Source organism: Apaloderma vittatum, unplaced genomic scaffold (assembly GCF_000703405.1).
Source record: "Apaloderma vittatum isolate BGI_N311 unplaced genomic scaffold, ASM70340v1 scaffold9378, whole genome shotgun sequence".
Classification (NCBI taxonomy): domain Eukaryota; kingdom Metazoa; phylum Chordata; class Aves; order Trogoniformes; family Trogonidae; genus Apaloderma; species Apaloderma vittatum.
The window spans coordinates 47,024-65,837 of NW_009730212.1; the positions used below are offsets into that span (position 1 = coordinate 47,024).

The 18,814-nt window shown below is 39.2% G+C and overlaps 1 protein-coding gene across 1 annotated transcript in view; it reads right to left on the reverse strand.

Moving 5' to 3' along the window:
- Positions 1–18,048, reverse strand: part of ATP10A (ATPase, class V, type 10A) — a gene marked incomplete at its 5' end in the record, with an annotated part of 57,033 nt that extends 38,985 nt beyond the window's left edge. The window contains 6 exon segments of the mRNA XM_009874716.1: positions 257–509; positions 1,303–1,436; positions 3,813–3,944; positions 4,053–4,159; positions 10,702–10,787; positions 17,962–18,048. Coding sequence (XP_009873018.1) covers positions 257–509; positions 1,303–1,436; positions 3,813–3,944; positions 4,053–4,159; positions 10,702–10,787; positions 17,962–18,048 — 799 coding nt within the window.
- Positions 18,049–18,814: the final 766 nt, after the last annotated feature.

The window sequence follows — 18,814 nt, forward strand, 5'->3', positions numbered from 1 at the left end:
AGCTAAAGTCAGAAGTTTTAACCATCTTGACAACACACTGTAGATGTTACGGAACTTTTTGATGAGCGTCATTGCTAGCTGAACACAGCCACCAAATTAGACTTTATCTGAAAACAGCTATTACAGAGTTTGCTGAGTGGATACATGCAATTTCTTTTCTTTTCTTTTCTTTTTTAAGATTACAGTAATTTTTTTTAATCTACTTCAGATTGCCCGAAGTATAACTGTTAGACAGAAAACCAGATCATGAGCTCACCGTTATCATCATGAGAATACTCTATTCCAGAAACAGTGCATCTTCGGAAAACCATTTTGTTTTCAGTAAGTGTCCCAGTCTTGTCTGAAAAGATAAACTGCACCTGACCTAAGTCTTCTGTGATATTTAAAGCTCGGCACTGCAGCTGAGAGTCTGTTTCTTCATCATATAAATCTTTATCTTGATGAATAAAGTAGACTTGGCAGATTTTAACTATTTCAATGGATACATACAAAGAAATTGGAATCATAACCTAGAATACACAAAAAGAAAGAGAATTAGGAGAAGGCAGAAGCAAGAATACAATGAATTGATAAAATCTATTTAACTTGGTACCAGACTAGAACATAAAGAGGCTACATACTTTAAGCATCTACTGTAAAGTTATTATCATCGTTGAAAAGAGTTTATTTACTGTGTTAGATGAGGAAAACATACCTGAATTGCTGTGAAATGCATTATTATGTCTAGAAGGGTGATTATCAAAACCTGGACAGAAGCCAACTAATAAGGTGTCCTGGTTTCAGCAGGGATAAAGTTAACTTTTTTCCTAGCAGCTGGCATAGTGCCGTGTTTTGGGCCCCCTTGCCTAGGAAGGGATCCCAGCTGCTTGGCTTCCCTACCCTCTAGTTTCAAGCCACCGGCCCTGTTATTCCAGCATTGGAGCAGCCAGGTGATAATGCACTCACCTGGATGACAAACCACCCAGGGAGACCCCAGGTCAATTAGGCTTCAGTAGACCTGGGTGCACAGTGCACCCTGATGCCATCAGGTTATAAAGAGGCAGAACCCATCCGTGCTTCTGGAGCAACAGAACAGGCCACAGTTTGCTTTTATTTGGAAGGGCATCCAGTACACTTGGAAATTACTGCCCGAGGGATGTAGTTACCACCCAGAGATATGCCCCGAGGCTGGGGAGTTGTGAGTGGCAGGGTGTGCAGCTTCTTGCATGCCTTACTGGTAGAAGGGGTACTACACATACTGTGCATTTATAGATTTATTACAGCAACTATGATCAGAAGTGACAGCATGTACAAGTTGATTACCTGGAAAACTATGATCACTGTCAGAAATAAATACACTGCAGCTAAAACAGGAGACAAGTATTTGCCATCAGGCCCTGGAACATCAAAAATTGGTTTCTTCTTCTCACCATATTGCCATACCCATAGGCCATGACCTGCACAAGAGATGAGAGAAAAATGCAAAGAAAAACACTTATGGTACGAGTTTTTTCTTAGAGTTGAGTTATGTGGGAAAGCGGTATTTGTTTTCAACTATTCTGCATGACTTTTGAAAAAGGCTCCAAACCTATGGTTTTTCTGCCTTGAGATCTGGCCTTGAGGACCGCATGCAAGAGTCATTTCACGTAACTTTATCTAAATAAAGTAGGCTGGCTAGTCTAAATTAGTAATTTAGGCTCTTTCTGTAACCAGCAGAGAAAAACAGACTTCTTCTGAAAATTACTCATTTCAGTTATATTTGATGTGTTAAAATGAAAGAAGTCTACTGATTGCACTAGGCATATCACTAGGCATTTATCACTACACTAGTTTCAGCTGGATAACATCAGAAGAGACTTTAATCTTACCCACCACGTTTACAGAACTAATGAAATAACAGTATCAGCAGAGTCAAGAGCATGGAAGCTGAGGAACTAAAATCAGAAGAAATTATAAGCCTTGCTCAAAACATTTCTTGTGGGTTTTTTTTTGTTTGCTTGTTTTATTGGTGGTAACTAAATAAGGATAAGATTATTAATATTTTGGGAAAATGACATTCATGTAAAAGAGACAGGAAGTTGCCTTTTTAAGTACTGTGCTAGGATTAGCAGTCCTAAAAGACCTGACATGATATGCCTGATGTTTCTAAGGTTAAAACCAAGAAATAATTCCCCCCATGATAAGAACTATCTTCACTATATGTCAGAAATTGGAAAAAAACAACAAAAGTCTACTTTAAAAGTCATCTTTTATACATCTTCTATAAGCCATGTCTGACAAGTTTCTTTAAATCTTGATACACGAACTCATCACTGAAGTCTTGAAAAATACAATCAACACTTAAGCCAAGTCAGCAAATTATTTTTTCCCTGTATTACCAGCATGAGCATATCATCCTACTGATGTCTTTATCGATGTCTGTATTTTTACTCTTGAGATCAAAACTTGGAAGCCCCACACTGAGAATGACCCACACGAGGCTTGTTTTATAAATACCCTGACTGAGATTTTCAGAAGAATTAGTTGTCACACCTTCGCTTATACTTTTTTCGACATAAGGTACAAAAATCACCTGACTCTTTGCAGAACACAGCTTTGCCCCACTTGAAGCACCAGGCACCCCTGGTTTCCAAGCAAATTTCTTTCCAGCTGTTTGTGGTTGCTGCCAGCTCCAGCAGTTCGCTCTGGCCCTCTGGTGGCTTCTAGCCTCGTAGCAGAAGTGATGGAAGGGAAGGTGTGTGTGTCACCTACTGCATGCCACCTCCTCCCATCCACATTCACCCCTCTGAGGAGTTCCAGCTGAACTTCAGTGTGGGCAACACCTCGGATGTGGCGGCAGAGGGGATGGCTGCAGGCAACGACACCCTGCAATTAAGCCCGCCCTGGTACCTCAGCCCTGAGGACCAGGCTCCCCAGCCCTGAGACACTGCAAAAGAGTGCTGTGAACTCAGTGGAAACAAAGTGATTCGCAGCTGGCTGATTCACAGCTGGAAACGCTCATCTTTAAGGAGCATTTAACAATACCTGGGAAAAGGCACACAGAGATGGATGAAATGGTGTAAGATTGTTGTTAAAGCTACACCACGGTTGTTAGGAAACATTCTGGTGTTTATGCCCTATGACTCACACATAAACATTAGGGAACACACAAACGTTAAGGATATGGAACTCATATGCCATATATAAAGAATTGTTTTGGGCGCCAAATGTGAAACTCAATTCTTTCTCACAAATGAATAGAAAAAAGGCCTGAGGAGTATTAAGCAGAACCTCAGCATTTCCTTAAACACTCCATGAAGTCTAAGAGAGTCTTCCACTTGTATTTATGTAGATTTAGTCTTTTATTTATTTCTTCCGTGTTAAAGCTGCAGCCGTAGGGACAGTGTGTCAGTGTTGTGCACTGTGCCCTTGATTTTATTAATGGTACTGGGGAATGGCACTGTGCTCATTATGTTTATTCTCTGCTCACAAATTACTTTGTTGACTGATTAATGGCATGTGACATCCTACCACCTGTAATTTTGAGGGCACCATGTATAAAGTGGCTTCTTTTGGACTTGACATTTTTGGATGCTATGAAGTGTAGCAGAATCTAAGCCTTCAGATCTCTGATACTAATAGCATATGTTTGATTGATACTAAGAAGCTGTTTAGATGAGCTTGTGTATCAAGACATCTTGATTTCAAAGAAGAAAACACAACAAAAATTAGACAGTATGGAGGCAGCTTTATGGATTTCACGTTTTGGCAGATACAAATGTTTTTGTTAAAGCCAAGTGTATGAATCCCAAGATAGTCTGATACTTAAGTTTCTGCTTTTAAAGAGCACTTACCAATGGCAGAAAACAGACACATGATTAGAAGTATGAGAACACACCAAAGGACATCAGCGTTCATCTGTCTTTCAAGCTTACTGCGTTTGTAACGGGGTCCGTTATTATTTAACAAAGCTTTAGTCTCATGCCCTGCAGAAGGAATTACATCAAATGATGTCATATGGATTTTTGTGATGATTGTTTTAAGGAAACTATAAAAATGCAGTATGCCTCATCAGACAGAATAACAGCTTTTACCTGCGTAGATTACTATTCCTGCAACCTCTTCTGTATTTCTAATGGTACATCCACGTAACAAAAGATTTTCTTTGAACAGTCCATCCTTTTTTCCACTTTTATGTACACTGCAGAAAATTTAAAAACAGAACAAAGCACAGCATATCAAAACTTGTTAAATCATACTACTCTGTGATATAACAAGCCCAGGAAACATCTTCAAAGATTAAGAAGTTTTGTCAATCTGATGGTGAAATATTTCCTTAGATCTTCCTCATGGGAAGATTCTCTAGCAGACTTTGAAAACTGACAAACTACCCAAGAATGCTGGAGGAGTACTGGTTGCTGTTGGATATACAAATGTACCGGACAAATGCTCGCCAGAGATACCCAGGCCAAATCTACAGCACGTGTGCAGCCTGTCTAATGCTTTGAAAATGCCTTGAACTTTCTGTGTGTGTGCAAATTGGCCGTGCAACTGCAGTTAATCCAGTCCACATAGGAACAGCTGTGTAGGGCACATGATGAGCCCACTACTCACACGTTCTTATCAAAGAACTCCTGGACAGAAATATGATGAAATTGGGAAAGGACTGTGCTTCAGCAGCAGTGATAGTAAAGAATATGTGCCAGGGATAACAGGTGTCAGATCAGTGAAGAAGAGAGGAGAAAAAATTTCCATGTGCTCATCAGTGAGAACAAAAGAAATTCCTTTCAGAAGTGTCTCACTGACTCTCTAAGAAAAACAAAATGGCCTGCACCCTGATGATTCTTGTTGACTAATGCCAAAACACATGAGAAAAATGGAACAAAGTAACATTTTCACTACAACTTAAAATCTGCTGTGCATGGACTGACTCAAATTTCAGCTGACAGAGAAATACAGAAAACAGCCTTATGAGAATTAACAGTCACCAGGGAAATGCCAAACAATAACAACAACAATTAAAAAACAGCATTAGAATGTTTTATTAGGTAAAAAAGACAAACCAAGTAATCATTTCAAGCCTTTTCTAAATGAATAAAATTTAATTTAATCAACTGCAGTATCCCACTGCCTCTGAGAAGATTAAAGTCTGAAATTGTTTAAACTTTCTGCCTTCACTTTCAGAGCATCAAAACTGCAACGCTTCCAAAGTCTAAAATACTGCAGTGTTCTGCAGCTATTGCAACAGACTGCAATTAAAAACCCTCAAAACTAATACAAGCTAGGAGTTCAAGAGAAATCCTGGAAAAGAACATGTGCTATACTACAACTAACACTGTGCATTCGCAACGACAAATTTTATGGCTACCTGGATTTGAGCATTTACAATCCTATGTGCCCCGAAACCTGCAAAATGGCTTAACATTTCGCCTTTTATAAAAAGGTGGACTACTTCTTCTTTGCCTCCTATTCTGTAAGCCTTGACAGCTGGGCTCTATCTTCATGCTTTTCTCTGATTGTTAGAGTCTTTTCTTTTATAAAATGAGGATCAAAATTCTAACTTTAGCACATGGTGTAGGATGTCAGGCCCGAAGAACTATATCAAATATCCTGAGCTCGGTAAGAATAGGTTTACGTTGTTGAATCCTATGTACTCTTCCCCAGTTTAGTAGGACTACTTGTAGATTATGTTGTTATGCTGGTTACGCTATGCAACTTTTAGTCTGTGCTCTTAGTGAGTAGAATACCCATAAATAACATATATACACTTATATGTATGTGTATATATATAAACATACACACAGTTCTTTTAAGTTCAGTATAATATATTACACCCACTCCTTGCTCAAAAATATAAATTAAAAACTTTGGTGATTCAACAGGTGTGCTTAGCTTTTCATTGTAGGGATGGAGAAGTGGTGGGTTTGATAGCTGACCTAACTGCAGCAGAGGTAACATCTGACTAGAGACCAGAAACAAATGGAGAAGGAAAGGAGTAGATAGCATCAAGTTTGTGACTCTGACACAAAAACGAAGGTGGCGTTTTCATCAGAATAGAACTTCCACTGCTCAGCCCATGTTTCCTGCCTCAGATGCAAGAACAGGGGTTTTGCTTCTGTTCTCTTCACCGAACCTCCTTAACCCACTGCCTCACTGCTTAACCAAAAAAGCTTCAAAAACTGGGGGCTTCCTAAAAGCACTCCTGCAATACGACAGTAGGAGTAAGCACTGATTGCCAGATGGATAACTACCCAAATTTGTCTGGGCTTAAACTATGGCAAATAATTTCTTAATGATTCCATACTGTAGAAATTACACTACTACCAGGATTCTGCCACTCTTGTGCTTTTTAATGCAGAACTCTACATTAGGCTTTTTTGTAAAACATAAGGATGTTAGTCTGAATTTCCATTAAAGTTTCCAAATGATAGTTATGATTCCTGTCAATAAACCTACTTAAAAAGTAATTGCTCTGGCTTATGATTTTATAGCCTTCACCAGTTTTTTACACTTCAGAGCAACAGTAGGCTGTGACAGGTATATTGCACATGGCAATCTTTATATACAATTACTTGTGTATCTGTTCTATACAATTACATATTTGCTATTACTGCCTTTATCTTACACAAACGCTCCACAGCAATGGTGTAACATTTGAAATTAACCTGTAGGTGCCAAGACCCCAACCTACTGCCCTCACCTGCACGCTGAATCTTCTCACCACAACTCATCCTTACATGCATTTAGTAAGGCTTTGTACTTTTTTTTATCCAAATGAAGTCAATCAACTCACCTCTTGCTCATGAGACCTTTAGAAAAAAACATGGATGAAGTCAAAATCAGGGAGAAAGAAGCTGGCAGGGGCTGGAGGAAATTCACTATTTCCTTCTTGTTTGCACTCTCTCCCAGTGACTCACTAATAGAACATAAATATAAGGCAACTGGGAAATGATGATAAAGGGAAGAAAAAACATTACAGACATAAAGATCTGGATTAAAACAGAATGAAATCCAGAGTTAGACAGAACTCCTCACTTTGGTAACAAACACGCCAAGGCTATAACTTTAAGTCCGGGTGAGGAGATGGCTTAGATCCCATAGAGCCCCGAGGAGTTATAAACCTTAAGCTTGTTACAGAGACTGACAAGTCTGTTTTTCCCCTTTCTGGATTCTGGCCAGTATAACTTTGGAAGCAAAGAAGGAAACTTTTCTCTGTCAGTATTTAAAACAGTGGCCGGCTGAAGCCGCTCAGACGCCTGGAATGCGAAGGCGAGCCCGCAAGGAAACACACTGGCAAGCACAGGTGCAACGCTCCTTTTCTCTGCGATTTCTCACACAGATGACACCACAAATATGCAAGATCTAAACACCTAAAATACACATGCACCACGAACTAGCAGAAATGGGCGGACCAGATGCAGTTAGCTACTACTTTGCTACAGCAGTCTGAAAGTCTTTGTGTAAAAAGAAGCCTCTTGGCTTATTACAGCAATGCAAAAGTTAAGTACGACGCTAGCTCACTTCAGCCTTCTATTTTCCCTTGTTACACATTTACCAGCATTAAATAACAAGGTGACGTATCAAAACTGTATTCAAAAGAGAGTATTTTCTTACACTCTCTGGTTTCTCAAGTGTCTTATAAAGCAAATGGTAGAGCTGGCATTACTTTCCAAGGCGTGACACTCCCAAAGAAAATATTCAACAATCTTAAACATAGTTTCAGTGCACATCATCAGTTAGAATCTTCCCGACTCTCTATTCTGATGAAACTTAGTTTGGGTTGTTTTGTTTTCCAGGAGAGGTGGTGTCACTATATCACATTAAACAGACATCACTGTATAGATTTATACATTTCTTTTCTTGAAAAATTGTAACATGATCTTACATTAATTTGGTTTTGTTATCCTATAACAAACTTTGAAATATGAATACACAGATGTATTTGTATTATTATTACCATAATTCCTTGCCATACTTACTTTGGTATGATCAGATAAAGTTGTCTCTTCTTGTCTAATACTAAAATTTTAACTTTCAGAGAAAAGCTGAAAAGCCAGACTGTCAACTACTACTTCTCCTTTTCCCTTGCCCATATGCACACAAAAAGTTAAAAACAAGATGTTAAAGCCAATTTTGTTATTTTTGGAACCTGGCATAGGTTTTTTGAATGTTTGCCATGCATACTGTACATAATCTGGCTAGACCCACACAGGCAGGGGGCATGTAAGGTTTTACTCTATTCTTTTTTAAAAAGAAGACTTCTTATAGGGGAAATAAAAATGAGGAGATATGCTTGGGATATTTGAGGGTGAAGAAACTGCAAAACAATCTTAAAGCAAGCACCTGAGCAGAAACAGTAGTCTGCCTGTCCGTCTTCACACCCAGAGTGTGTTCAGTGCAGATTGTGCCAATATAACTGAAGAAGTTGTATGTATTAAAACATACGGTACACTTTTACTGGTATAGGATAGGACCAGGCTCACCTCAATGCATTTTGCAATATTTTTGTGATTTTTTATTATCATGTCTCTTTGTTACCCTGGCCTGCCAGTGCTACATAGGTAACCTATAGTGATCACATTTCAGAATAACTGTGGAGAACAGAATTTTAACATGTTTATATCATACACATGGACAAATATTTCTATTCTCTGAGAGATTTGTCAGTACAGACTTTAGAAACAAAGGAGCTCAAACAGAAAGAAACCAGTCTTAATCAAAACTGGAAACCTAATAAGTGGTCAATACTTCAAGCAAACCGACAGTAATGTCTCAGCACAGCTTTTATATATGGATTTCTTGAAAGTCTACTATTTCACAGCATCTCTATTTAAGTATCTCAGTAACATTTCAGTTGAGCTAGTATCAGCTGGGAACTATCTGAACCTTTCAAGCAATGACCACTGGTAAATTTGAACAGGTGTTAAGATCTGAGTTTGACAGAGCAATGACATGTTCCAAATCAGATGTGCTAATTACTATTCATCTTGCTAATGTATGAGTTGAAATAGACACATGATTTCATAATACTAAGGAAGGAAATCTAAAAAGAGGGGGGAAAATGCCTTCCCCCATGATATATTAGTAGACAGAGAGTTTATTTGTTGATGGGGTGGTCCCGTCTCTTTACTTTAAACACCCCATGGTGTTGTAAATCTCTTTCAGGATAACTGATGAGACCTGGAAATCACCTACTCCTTTCTGCCAGGTTCAAAACTGGTGTCTTGGCTTTTTGCTGTGTCAAAATATATTCAAATCATTTGTGAACCATTAAAATATAAAGAAGATTAAATAGAATCAATACGGAACGACGGTCTTCCAAAAGGGTCCTACCATGTTTTCTGCTACGTAATTCAAATGGTTCTGTAACTTACATGCTAGAGACATTGTCCACATGGAGTACATAAGTAAATATATAAGGAAAGACAAATTTATGCATATCTTCTATATCATTCAACTTCTGCTCAGTATTCTGGGGGCTGAGATTCACACACGTGAACTGTGGTAGAAAAGCTGCCAAACTTTCCATTTCCATACCCGGAAATGGCATTTCTGTAGTAGAGCAGGCGCTCTATTGTTGTAGACAGTTACACACCCTCATGCAGTAATGGGTAATACTAAACTTTTATCTTTAAATGAACTGTAGGGGGTTGTGCTGCTAAAAAAAGGAACACATTTTCCCACACTACAACTTGATGGAGTTTCAAAAAAACTCTCCTGATTTACACCAGGTGACAGGACATCCTACACAATCTGTGACATCTGAGAGAAGTAACTGAGATGGTAAATAGCATCACTATAAAAAAAAACCAAAACAACTCCCCAAGCTCCAGTAATTTACTTTGTGCCATTTTTGCAATTCAATACTGCTTATTACTGCTAATCAATATGGGTGATAAATCATTGCATTCTAAACAGAATGAGCATCTGTTTAACTGTCTTGGTGAAAATTTAGACAAAATTAAATAACCTGAGCTCTCGCTCTCCATGTGGTTACAGACAGTAGAAAAGTTAAGTCGTGCAAGAGTGTATCTATCTCCTAAGTCACTGCTTTTGGCATGCCTTTACACCACAACCCTGGCTATGTTAGAAGCAAAGTGCTCTGCACGTAGTAGAACAATTGCTTCTGAGCAGGACTGATTGTCCAGAGATAAGCAGGCTGTTGATGCAGATCTGCTTGCTTAGAATCAAGTGCCCACAGATGATTCTGAACAGCAATGTACAAGCACATCTATCCTGTTCTATTTTGTCTGAATGAGAGGAAAGGAATGCTGCCATAACTGAAGAAATAAAAATTCCACCTTCTGATTTTCCTCAATGACACTTATATTAGAAGAAACATCAGGCAGACCCACCTTCGTAAAAGCTGCATACAACAGATTGTGTTTGTTTGTTGGCTCTCTTGAACTGGTTTTCTATTTCCTCCCATTCCCAGATGGGCTATTTTGATCCATGGAAGGAAAGAAAGAGGGAGGAGTGTCTGTAGTACACTGCTTCATGCATTCATTTCTGGAGCGTAAACTAATCAAAGCTAACAACTAAATCTATCCAAAGGAATGGAAACATGAGGTTCCCATCTCACCCTGAAGTGAGGATTCTCTAAAAGAGCCTTAAATATGCAAACCTATTTAGATGTGATGATGATGCAACTCACAGAACACAGCCCAAACCAAACCAGCATTAATTTTATTCCATATTAGAGAAAAGGAGTGTATACCGAAGGATATTATATGAAATACTCACATGTAACCTCGAAACCTACTTAAGTCATTGTTTGGCTTCTCGCATTCAATGACACTGGTGAACTTCAAGGGATCAAATTCTGAGTCCTGGAATAACAAAAGTGCTAATTACTTAGGGTAAAGACTTGCAAATTATAGCCAAAATGCCTTTCTTTTCTAGCTTTCATAATATTTTAAAGCTCCCTCTCCCTTTTTTTTTCAAAGGCAATCAAATGAATGACACCAACCACTGGCACTGAAAATGGGACCCGGTCACCAGAATTCCTTAGGTGCCTTTCAAAATGTCCCTGAAGAAGATGACTTTTTTGTTCTGCAAATGGAAGAGTGTGAGTTACTAAAGACATTACATAAAAGACGCTGAGCCCGGAAGTCAAATGAATTTGGCCTGGAGTGGAAAAATGAAATTTATCTGGGAAGGCTCAAAATGTTCAATAGTATCACTATACTTCATGTTCAATGAAGTTGCTGAAAATCTAGGACAACATAAGTCAATATAGTGCCAGTTATGAAAAAGCTAATATGAAGGTTTGAAATATTAGCAAGACTTCTTAATTGCTTTATGCCAACACAGATAAATTTTTCTACTACAGCAAATTACACACATACATATAGCAGAAGAATGTTTTCCTAATTAACACTTAAAAACCTTCTGGATTCTCTAGCTCATTAGTCTGAAGCTGGTATTTTTGCTAACTATATGCGTTTACCTGTAGTTAGCATCTTGTTGTGTCTGAGGAAAAACATCCTATCACAGCATAATTACTTGATTTTGTTAAATAAAAATCAAGGTCCTCTCTTCTTTGTCAGACCAAACAAACTACACAGTGAAATCAGAGATACCCAGTCCTGCTGCTGCTGAGAAGCCCGTTTGTCTCCATCAGTGAGGACTGTCATTAGAAAACTGCTTTGCACACCATTTGAATGAGAGAAACAATTATGAATTTTCATATTATTAGACTTGCAACAGTGATAACACTGCAAATGTTATGTTTTATAGTATTTTTGCTGTAGACCCCAACCAATGTTGTTTAGAACATGTTATGGGAACAGCTGTCTGGGAATCAGTAACCAAAGGACAGACACAATCTTCTTGCCAGTTCTAGCTAGAAAAAGGTGAAAGAAGCTAGATTTTAAATAAGAGATAAAAGAAACTAGAGAATAAGTCAGCATCGCCATCTTCATTTTTCTACCAGTTACACCTGGAGGAAAGACAGACGTACAGTATATAGGAGACAATTCAAAGCACCCACGCCTGACACTTGGAAACCTTTCCTGTATTTTCAAGAAACAAGAGATGATAAAGAGAACTGTGAAGACAGGCTGTCACTTAGAGACAGTTACAGCCCACTGGAGGAAAGAATGACTTTTATACACAGAATTCAGCTTGTAAACAAGGGGGAAAAAAAAGTAAAAACAAAGGACGTTTCTGAGCAAGGAAGAAGACTGCTATGCTAAGAATTACGTCAAAGTTCGCAGTTCAGCACCTGAGCCTTAGCAAGAAGTCCAGATGGTCTTCTCAGCACCGAATACTGTTGTTATTTAAGCTCATTAGATATTTCTCCTGGTCAGCCTTACATTTCTCTAGGTGACTGAAGCTTGATCCTGGGAATGCTCAGAAGTACCTAGTTCCACAGAGGCACCTAGTTCTATGGACACATCATTAGGCTGGAGAATGGGGCAGATATTATAAAGCCAAATGTTGAGCTATTTTGACCCTCATTCCTCAGACAGAGACCAGCAGTCACAAGGAGGGAATCACTGGTTAAACAGACGTCACAAAGCTTTCAGGCCTTGACATCTGAAATCTGCTACTACAGCTCCTAAACTGTACACTCCATCTGTGTTCTTGCCTCCAGCAGTCAAAGGTTCACGTTACAGAGACACTATACGAGCAGCCAGTGCTACCCGGCAGCTGCCTATACTTAGAATCAAAGAATCACTGAGGTTGGAAAAGACCTCTAAGATCATCAAGTCCAATTGTCAACTCAGCCATGACCACTAAACCATGTTCTGAAGTGCCATGACTACACATTTTTTAACACCTCCAGGGATTGTGACTCAACCATGTTCCTGGCAGCCTGTCCCAATGCTTAACAGCCTTTACAGTGAGCGTTTTTTTCCTAATATCCAGTCTAAATCTCCCATGACATAACTTGAGGTCATTTCCTCTCGTCCTATTGCTTGTTACTTGGGAGAAGAGACCGACATCCACCCCGCTACAACCTCCTTTCAGGTAGTTGTAGAGAGCAATAAGGTCTCCCTTTAGCCTCTTCTTCTCCAAACTAAACAGTCCCAGCTCCCTCAGCTGCTCCTCATGTTTCCCAGAATCTTCACCAGCTTCGTTGCCCTTCTCTGGACACCCTCGAGCACCTCAATGTATTCATATACTGCAGCACCCAAAACTGAACACAGTACTCAAGCTGTGGCCTCACTGGTGCCAAGCAAAGGGGCATGATTACTGCCCTACTCCCACTGGACACACTATTTCTGATACAGGCCAGGCTGCTGTTGGCCTTCTTGGCCACTTGGGCACTCTGTTGGCTCACATTCAGCCAGCTGTTCCACCAGCACCCCCAGATCCTTTTCTGCTGGGCAGCTTTCCAGACACTCTTCCCCAAGCCTGTAACACTGCCTAGGGTTGTTGTGACACAAGTGCAGGACCCAGCACTTGGCCTTATTGAATCCCATACAAATTTTGTCTTGGAGAAAGTGAACTTCTTCCTCAGTCACATCAAAGCTTGTGCTGGGAAAGCTTGTCTTGCCTACACTGCTGCCTCAGAACATGATCTTTTCCTTCCTTGCCCCGGTATCCTTCCTGGCAAAAAAAAACACCCTCCAAAAACAAACAAACAAACAAAACCAAAAAAACCCAAACAAAACAGAAAAATAATCTATAAACATTGCTCAAGGCGTTTCAATAATCTACTGTATATCTGCTTAAGTACTGCATTAAAGAAGAGTCACCACTGTAGCTTAAATTGCATATGTAAATCAGAAGGAAAAGAATAGACTGGAAAAGGAAACATTTTTTGCCTTTTTTTATAACATACTATATATTCTATAGTTAATTTAATTCAGTGATCTTAAAGAAGAAAGTAAAAAATCTTAAAATCTTTGATGAATGCCCCTGAAGGAATCCTAGCAACACCTAATAACAAAACCCAATGTAATGAAATGCAGGATTTCTATGGCTGCTGAACTTGGCAGAGAGAGCAGGGTTTCAGTGCTGTACAGACACATTAACTTCCAGAGCAACTGGTAGTTCACACACTGAATTTCCTTTCTGCTAAGAAAGCCTATCAGCAAAACTAGCAACTTTACAAATAACAATGAAAAAATCTACTTTCAAACTAGACCCAAAGTCTTCACAAAAAAAGAAAGATCTTGTCAAGATTGGAGAGGACTAATCCTACCTGACTTCCCATCACTGCCACACAACACTGCCTTTCTCCCTCCTCTGTTTGTTGGATTCTTTTCATTTATGACTCAGTTCTGGAACTAAAAGTCCTTTATCATTAAATCTAACCGTCTGTGTATTTGTGTTCTGTTACAATTAACTCAAATATGTGATTCTGTGATTATAGTATTTAACTAGATAATATCTGGGAGGAGAAAAATCCAATTAGAAGAGTAGTTTACGTAAGGAAACAAAGCTGCTGAATTCCGATTTATGGCAAAAGCTGTTTGGTTTACTAATAAATCAAACAACTCCATCTCCTCCCTGTGAAACAGAAGAGTAGGTGTACACTGATAACACTGTTTTGATATGAAAATGCCTTCTGGTAAATGAATGCACAAATAGTTAAATGCTGCCTGCATGTGACTGCTTTCAGTGGTTATAAAGTAGCAAAGCTAACATAAGATTTCACAACGATCAAAGTTTTGTTCCTTTTTATGTTGATATCCACACTTCAGCAGCAAATGAAACATAAACTGTGATGATGTTCCCATGTATTAACAACTGAGAGATGCTGCAGCTACACAGAAGTTCAAGCCAAAAGTGTGGCTTTCACAGTTCACAAATCATGATTTGTGTGATTTTCTGGGTAAAAGTCCATGAAAAAATAAATTCTCCACCTCTAACTTTAACTTTTCTCTTATGCTGGATTTCTGCACCACTGTTACGACACAGGAAGAAAGATTAAAATATGGGAAAAAACAGAACTTCCACAGATTTTCATGCAGCATTTATCTTGTGCCTGATCTTCAGTGTCTTAGTTCCACTTTACATAACTGCTGGGATTCAAGCTGTCCAGGCCTCAAGAAGGTTGAAAAACTTTGTGCCTAGACAGACTACAATCTGAATTAAGGCTTTCCAGTGTCTAATTTAAAACCCAAACAAAACAAAACACAAAACTTGACTTGTTTGGCATTTTCATGACCTCCCAGCGCACATGAACAAGACCAGGTCACTCACAAAAAGCAGCTGAAGGCATTTTTTTTCTTTTCTGAAGGTATGCAATGGCTGTGTATTTATTATACGGTACCTCTGCGTGTCTCCCAGACTTGACAGCCTTGTATGCTGCTGATTTGAACAACTGACTTGCAGGTTGATACAAACCTGAGAGATGCACACTGATTGCAAGTAAGTTCCCCAGAGTATTTCACAAAAGTATTGTGTGGCAAAGGCTAGGGCTAAATTCTCTTTATGTCAGTCAGATTTTTCTGCTATACTACTTGTTCTCCCTCTGCTACAATGTAGATTTTAATTGTCATCTTTAATTCTAAGAATGAGGTAAGGCAAAACATCTTGCATATGCTTAAGGCAGAGTTCTTACTGCTAGGTAGTGCTTAATTTGGAGCCCAGAGTGGTCATTGTAAAGACCTTACAGAAAAACTGCCTGAAAACATACATTAAGGTCACTCAGAGAAATGAGAAATGATTGTACTAGTTTCAGTGAGTGCCGAATTTGAAAAAAAGCCAATATGAGCCCCATGTATGTCAAAATCTATGTAAAATAAAGCATATCCAATTACTTTAAGGAAAAAAAAAAAGAAACAGTCAGAAGAACTCAACAGTTTCGACACTTGCATAAACACTCTAAGGCTGCACACAATCATATTCCCACTTATTCTCTCTCCCTCCCTCCAGGCCAATCAATCTCAAATTCTCTTTGAAAGAGCTACAGTTTGAGAGATGGGTGACATTTAGGAGTCAAGAAACACAGATTTGGCTTTCATGAAGCTGAAAAAGGAACTGAATACTTGTTTCACTTTGTTTTTAGGAAATAGGACTAAACACCCCTGCCCATGATAATGTGCCCACGTGGCCAACAAGGCCAAGAAAATCCTGTATCAGAAACAGTGTGGCCAGTAGGAGTAGGGAAGTGATTGTTCTCCTGTACTCAGCACTGGTGAGGCCACACCTTGGGTACTGTGTTCAGCTTTGGGCCCCTCACAACAAGAGAGACATGAGGTGCTGGAGCATGTCCCGAGAAGGGCAGTGAATCTGGTGAAAGGTCTAGAGGACGCCTTAGGAGGAGTGGCTGAGGGAACTGGAGGCTTGAGGGAGACCTTACTGCTCTCTACAACTACCTGAAAGGAGGTTGTAGTGAGATGGGAGTTGGTCACTTCTCCCAAGTAACAAGCAGAACAAGAGGAAATGGCCTCAAGCTGTGGCAGGGGAGGTTTAGATTGGATATTAGGAAAATTTCTTCACTGAAAGGGTTGTTAAGCACTAGAACAGGCTTTCTAGAGGAGTAGTGGAGTCACAATCCCTGGAGGTATTTAAAGGATGTGTAGATGTGGTGCTTAGGGACATATTTAAAGGATGTATAGATGCAGTGCTTAGGGACATGGTTTAGTGGTGGGCTTGGCAGTGCAGGGTTAATAGTTGGACTTCATGATCTTAAAGGTCCTTTCCAACCTGAATGATTCGATGATTCTATTCACACTGTCTTAGTACTTACACGCTTTAAAAGATGAGTGAATCTTTTACAAATGTTAGGTATTGCCCCTGCTTTTGTGACACAGTAAGCACAGATATGAGCATCCATCCATATGGGCTCCAGTTGGCTACTCTGCTGGTCTTTCAGAGAGATGCTGTTCCTCATGCTGAGTCTGAATTTCTTATTACCTTCATGGTTACACAGCAGTGTCCCTCTACAACAGGGCTCCCGAGCTGTACTGCCTGCACAATGGCAAGAGAATGCAAGTTACTTCAAAGACTGAAACCATAAATTATGTCTGGTTGCCTTTGCTCTGCAGAATGTAGGGTATGGCTGGTTGGTTGCTAAATGCTATCTAAAAAGTCAAATGATCACAGGCCTGTACACAGGGCATGAGAAGCTAAAACTGCTGGCATGCCTTTTTCAGTGCTGCATGGTTTAGTGAAACACCAGGAACCTGTTGCTGTGACCATCATGACACAACACAATCATTTTTCAGTGTCTAAATCAAAGCCTTGAAAGATGCGAAACAGAGGTTTCAATCATTTCTTCCTATACAATCTAAGAGTTTCAGAAATACAGAAATAAAGAAATACGTATTTTTGTCAACATAGAATGCATAGAAACACTTATGGATATTCCCATTGTGGTTGTTCATACCCTGCATTCAGAAGCCTTCAGTGACCACATGTCATCCACTTCATTCTAATGGTAAGAATTCTTTCTTACCACTAGCATTTTAAAAACAGGTCTTGAAAATGTCTGTAGTATGAAACAATGCACAAGATACATTGGAGGGGTAACATAGGTGTGTAATAATTGGACTTTGTCTCTGGGAGAAGCACAAATATACACAACAGAAGAAAGTACAATGGAAAGGTGTTTTCTTTAAAATTTTTCTTAAAACAAACCCCTGTCCCTTATCTCTCAGCTGACTATTGATGTATTGGTCTCTGAAAATTTTACATCCTATACAGGCAAAGTGTTGAGGGCAAGAAAATATTACAACGCCTCTTTTACAGACTGGGAAACCTGTAGATGGATTAAGGAACTATAGAGATCTGTCACAAAAAAAAAGGGAGACTAAATTTATCTCTCTCCAGCATGACTTTGGAGCTTCAGCTGTAAGATCATTCTGAATCTCTACAGTGAAATGCCAGCCTTTTCGACTCTCCTGGCAACCTCACGAAACTGTCATAGCTCAAGAAGCAAAACAGGCTGCTCTGCCAAATGACTTAGTTTGACAATTACACAGTGTTCAAACAACACATTCTCCTTCATTAAATGTGTGTTGTAGGGGTGATTTAATGGCCTGCTAGTGATATTAATAATGCATAGTTATTAAAATGTTTTCCTTTATTCATCTGCCCTACTCTACTGCTGCAGAAACCAGAGTTCAGTGTTCAGTCCTTCCTTCCAACAGGACAACATGAGTTCCCCAGGATGCCCTTGGGTGACAGTGACAGTTACCCGCTTATCAGATTGTGTTTAATGGATATACTGGGGATCTTATCCAGACTTCTTCCCACAGTACAATTGCTGGATGAGGGCTCTGGGATTTGTTTTGGTGTGCGTGTTTGGAGGAAACAAAATGGGAGAGTCATGGGGACAACTCAAAGGAAATATTTAATAGACAAAAATCTGTCTCCACCAGAAAAATGGCTTGCCAGTTTAAAAGCTTTTAAGTGCAATAACAACGCATCCTCCTAATGCATTGGTCCATCCCATTATTGCTTTATATAGCAGTACCCTGCATTTACTGTATAAAATTAATCTGACCTTTTATTAAAGTGCAATTGGAATTATATATTGATTTTACGTAGTCAAAGCACGGAGACTGTTTATAAACTAAAAGAGTGAAATTCTTTAATGTCTAAACTGCATTAGTTTAGACTGGCAGAATTTATCTGTGCCCCTAATTCACAAGAAAATGAAGAAACAGTTTGATCTATGCTATTTAGGAACTAAACAGGTCCAGCTGTACATCAGAATTTAATAGCTTTGTTTTCCACACTGACAACTACTGCTATAATTGGATTTTTTTCAGTACTGTTTGTTTAAATGGAACAGAGATGTTTAGTATTCAGAAACACTGGAAGAGCTGAGCAAGCCAAATACATGTTAGAGGGCTGATCTTCCCTGGTAAAAGTTTTCCCCTTTGTAGCAAATCATATGAGGGAACAGCATGATAGGAAAAGAAATGTGTCTTTTTGCAGAGCCTAGGAA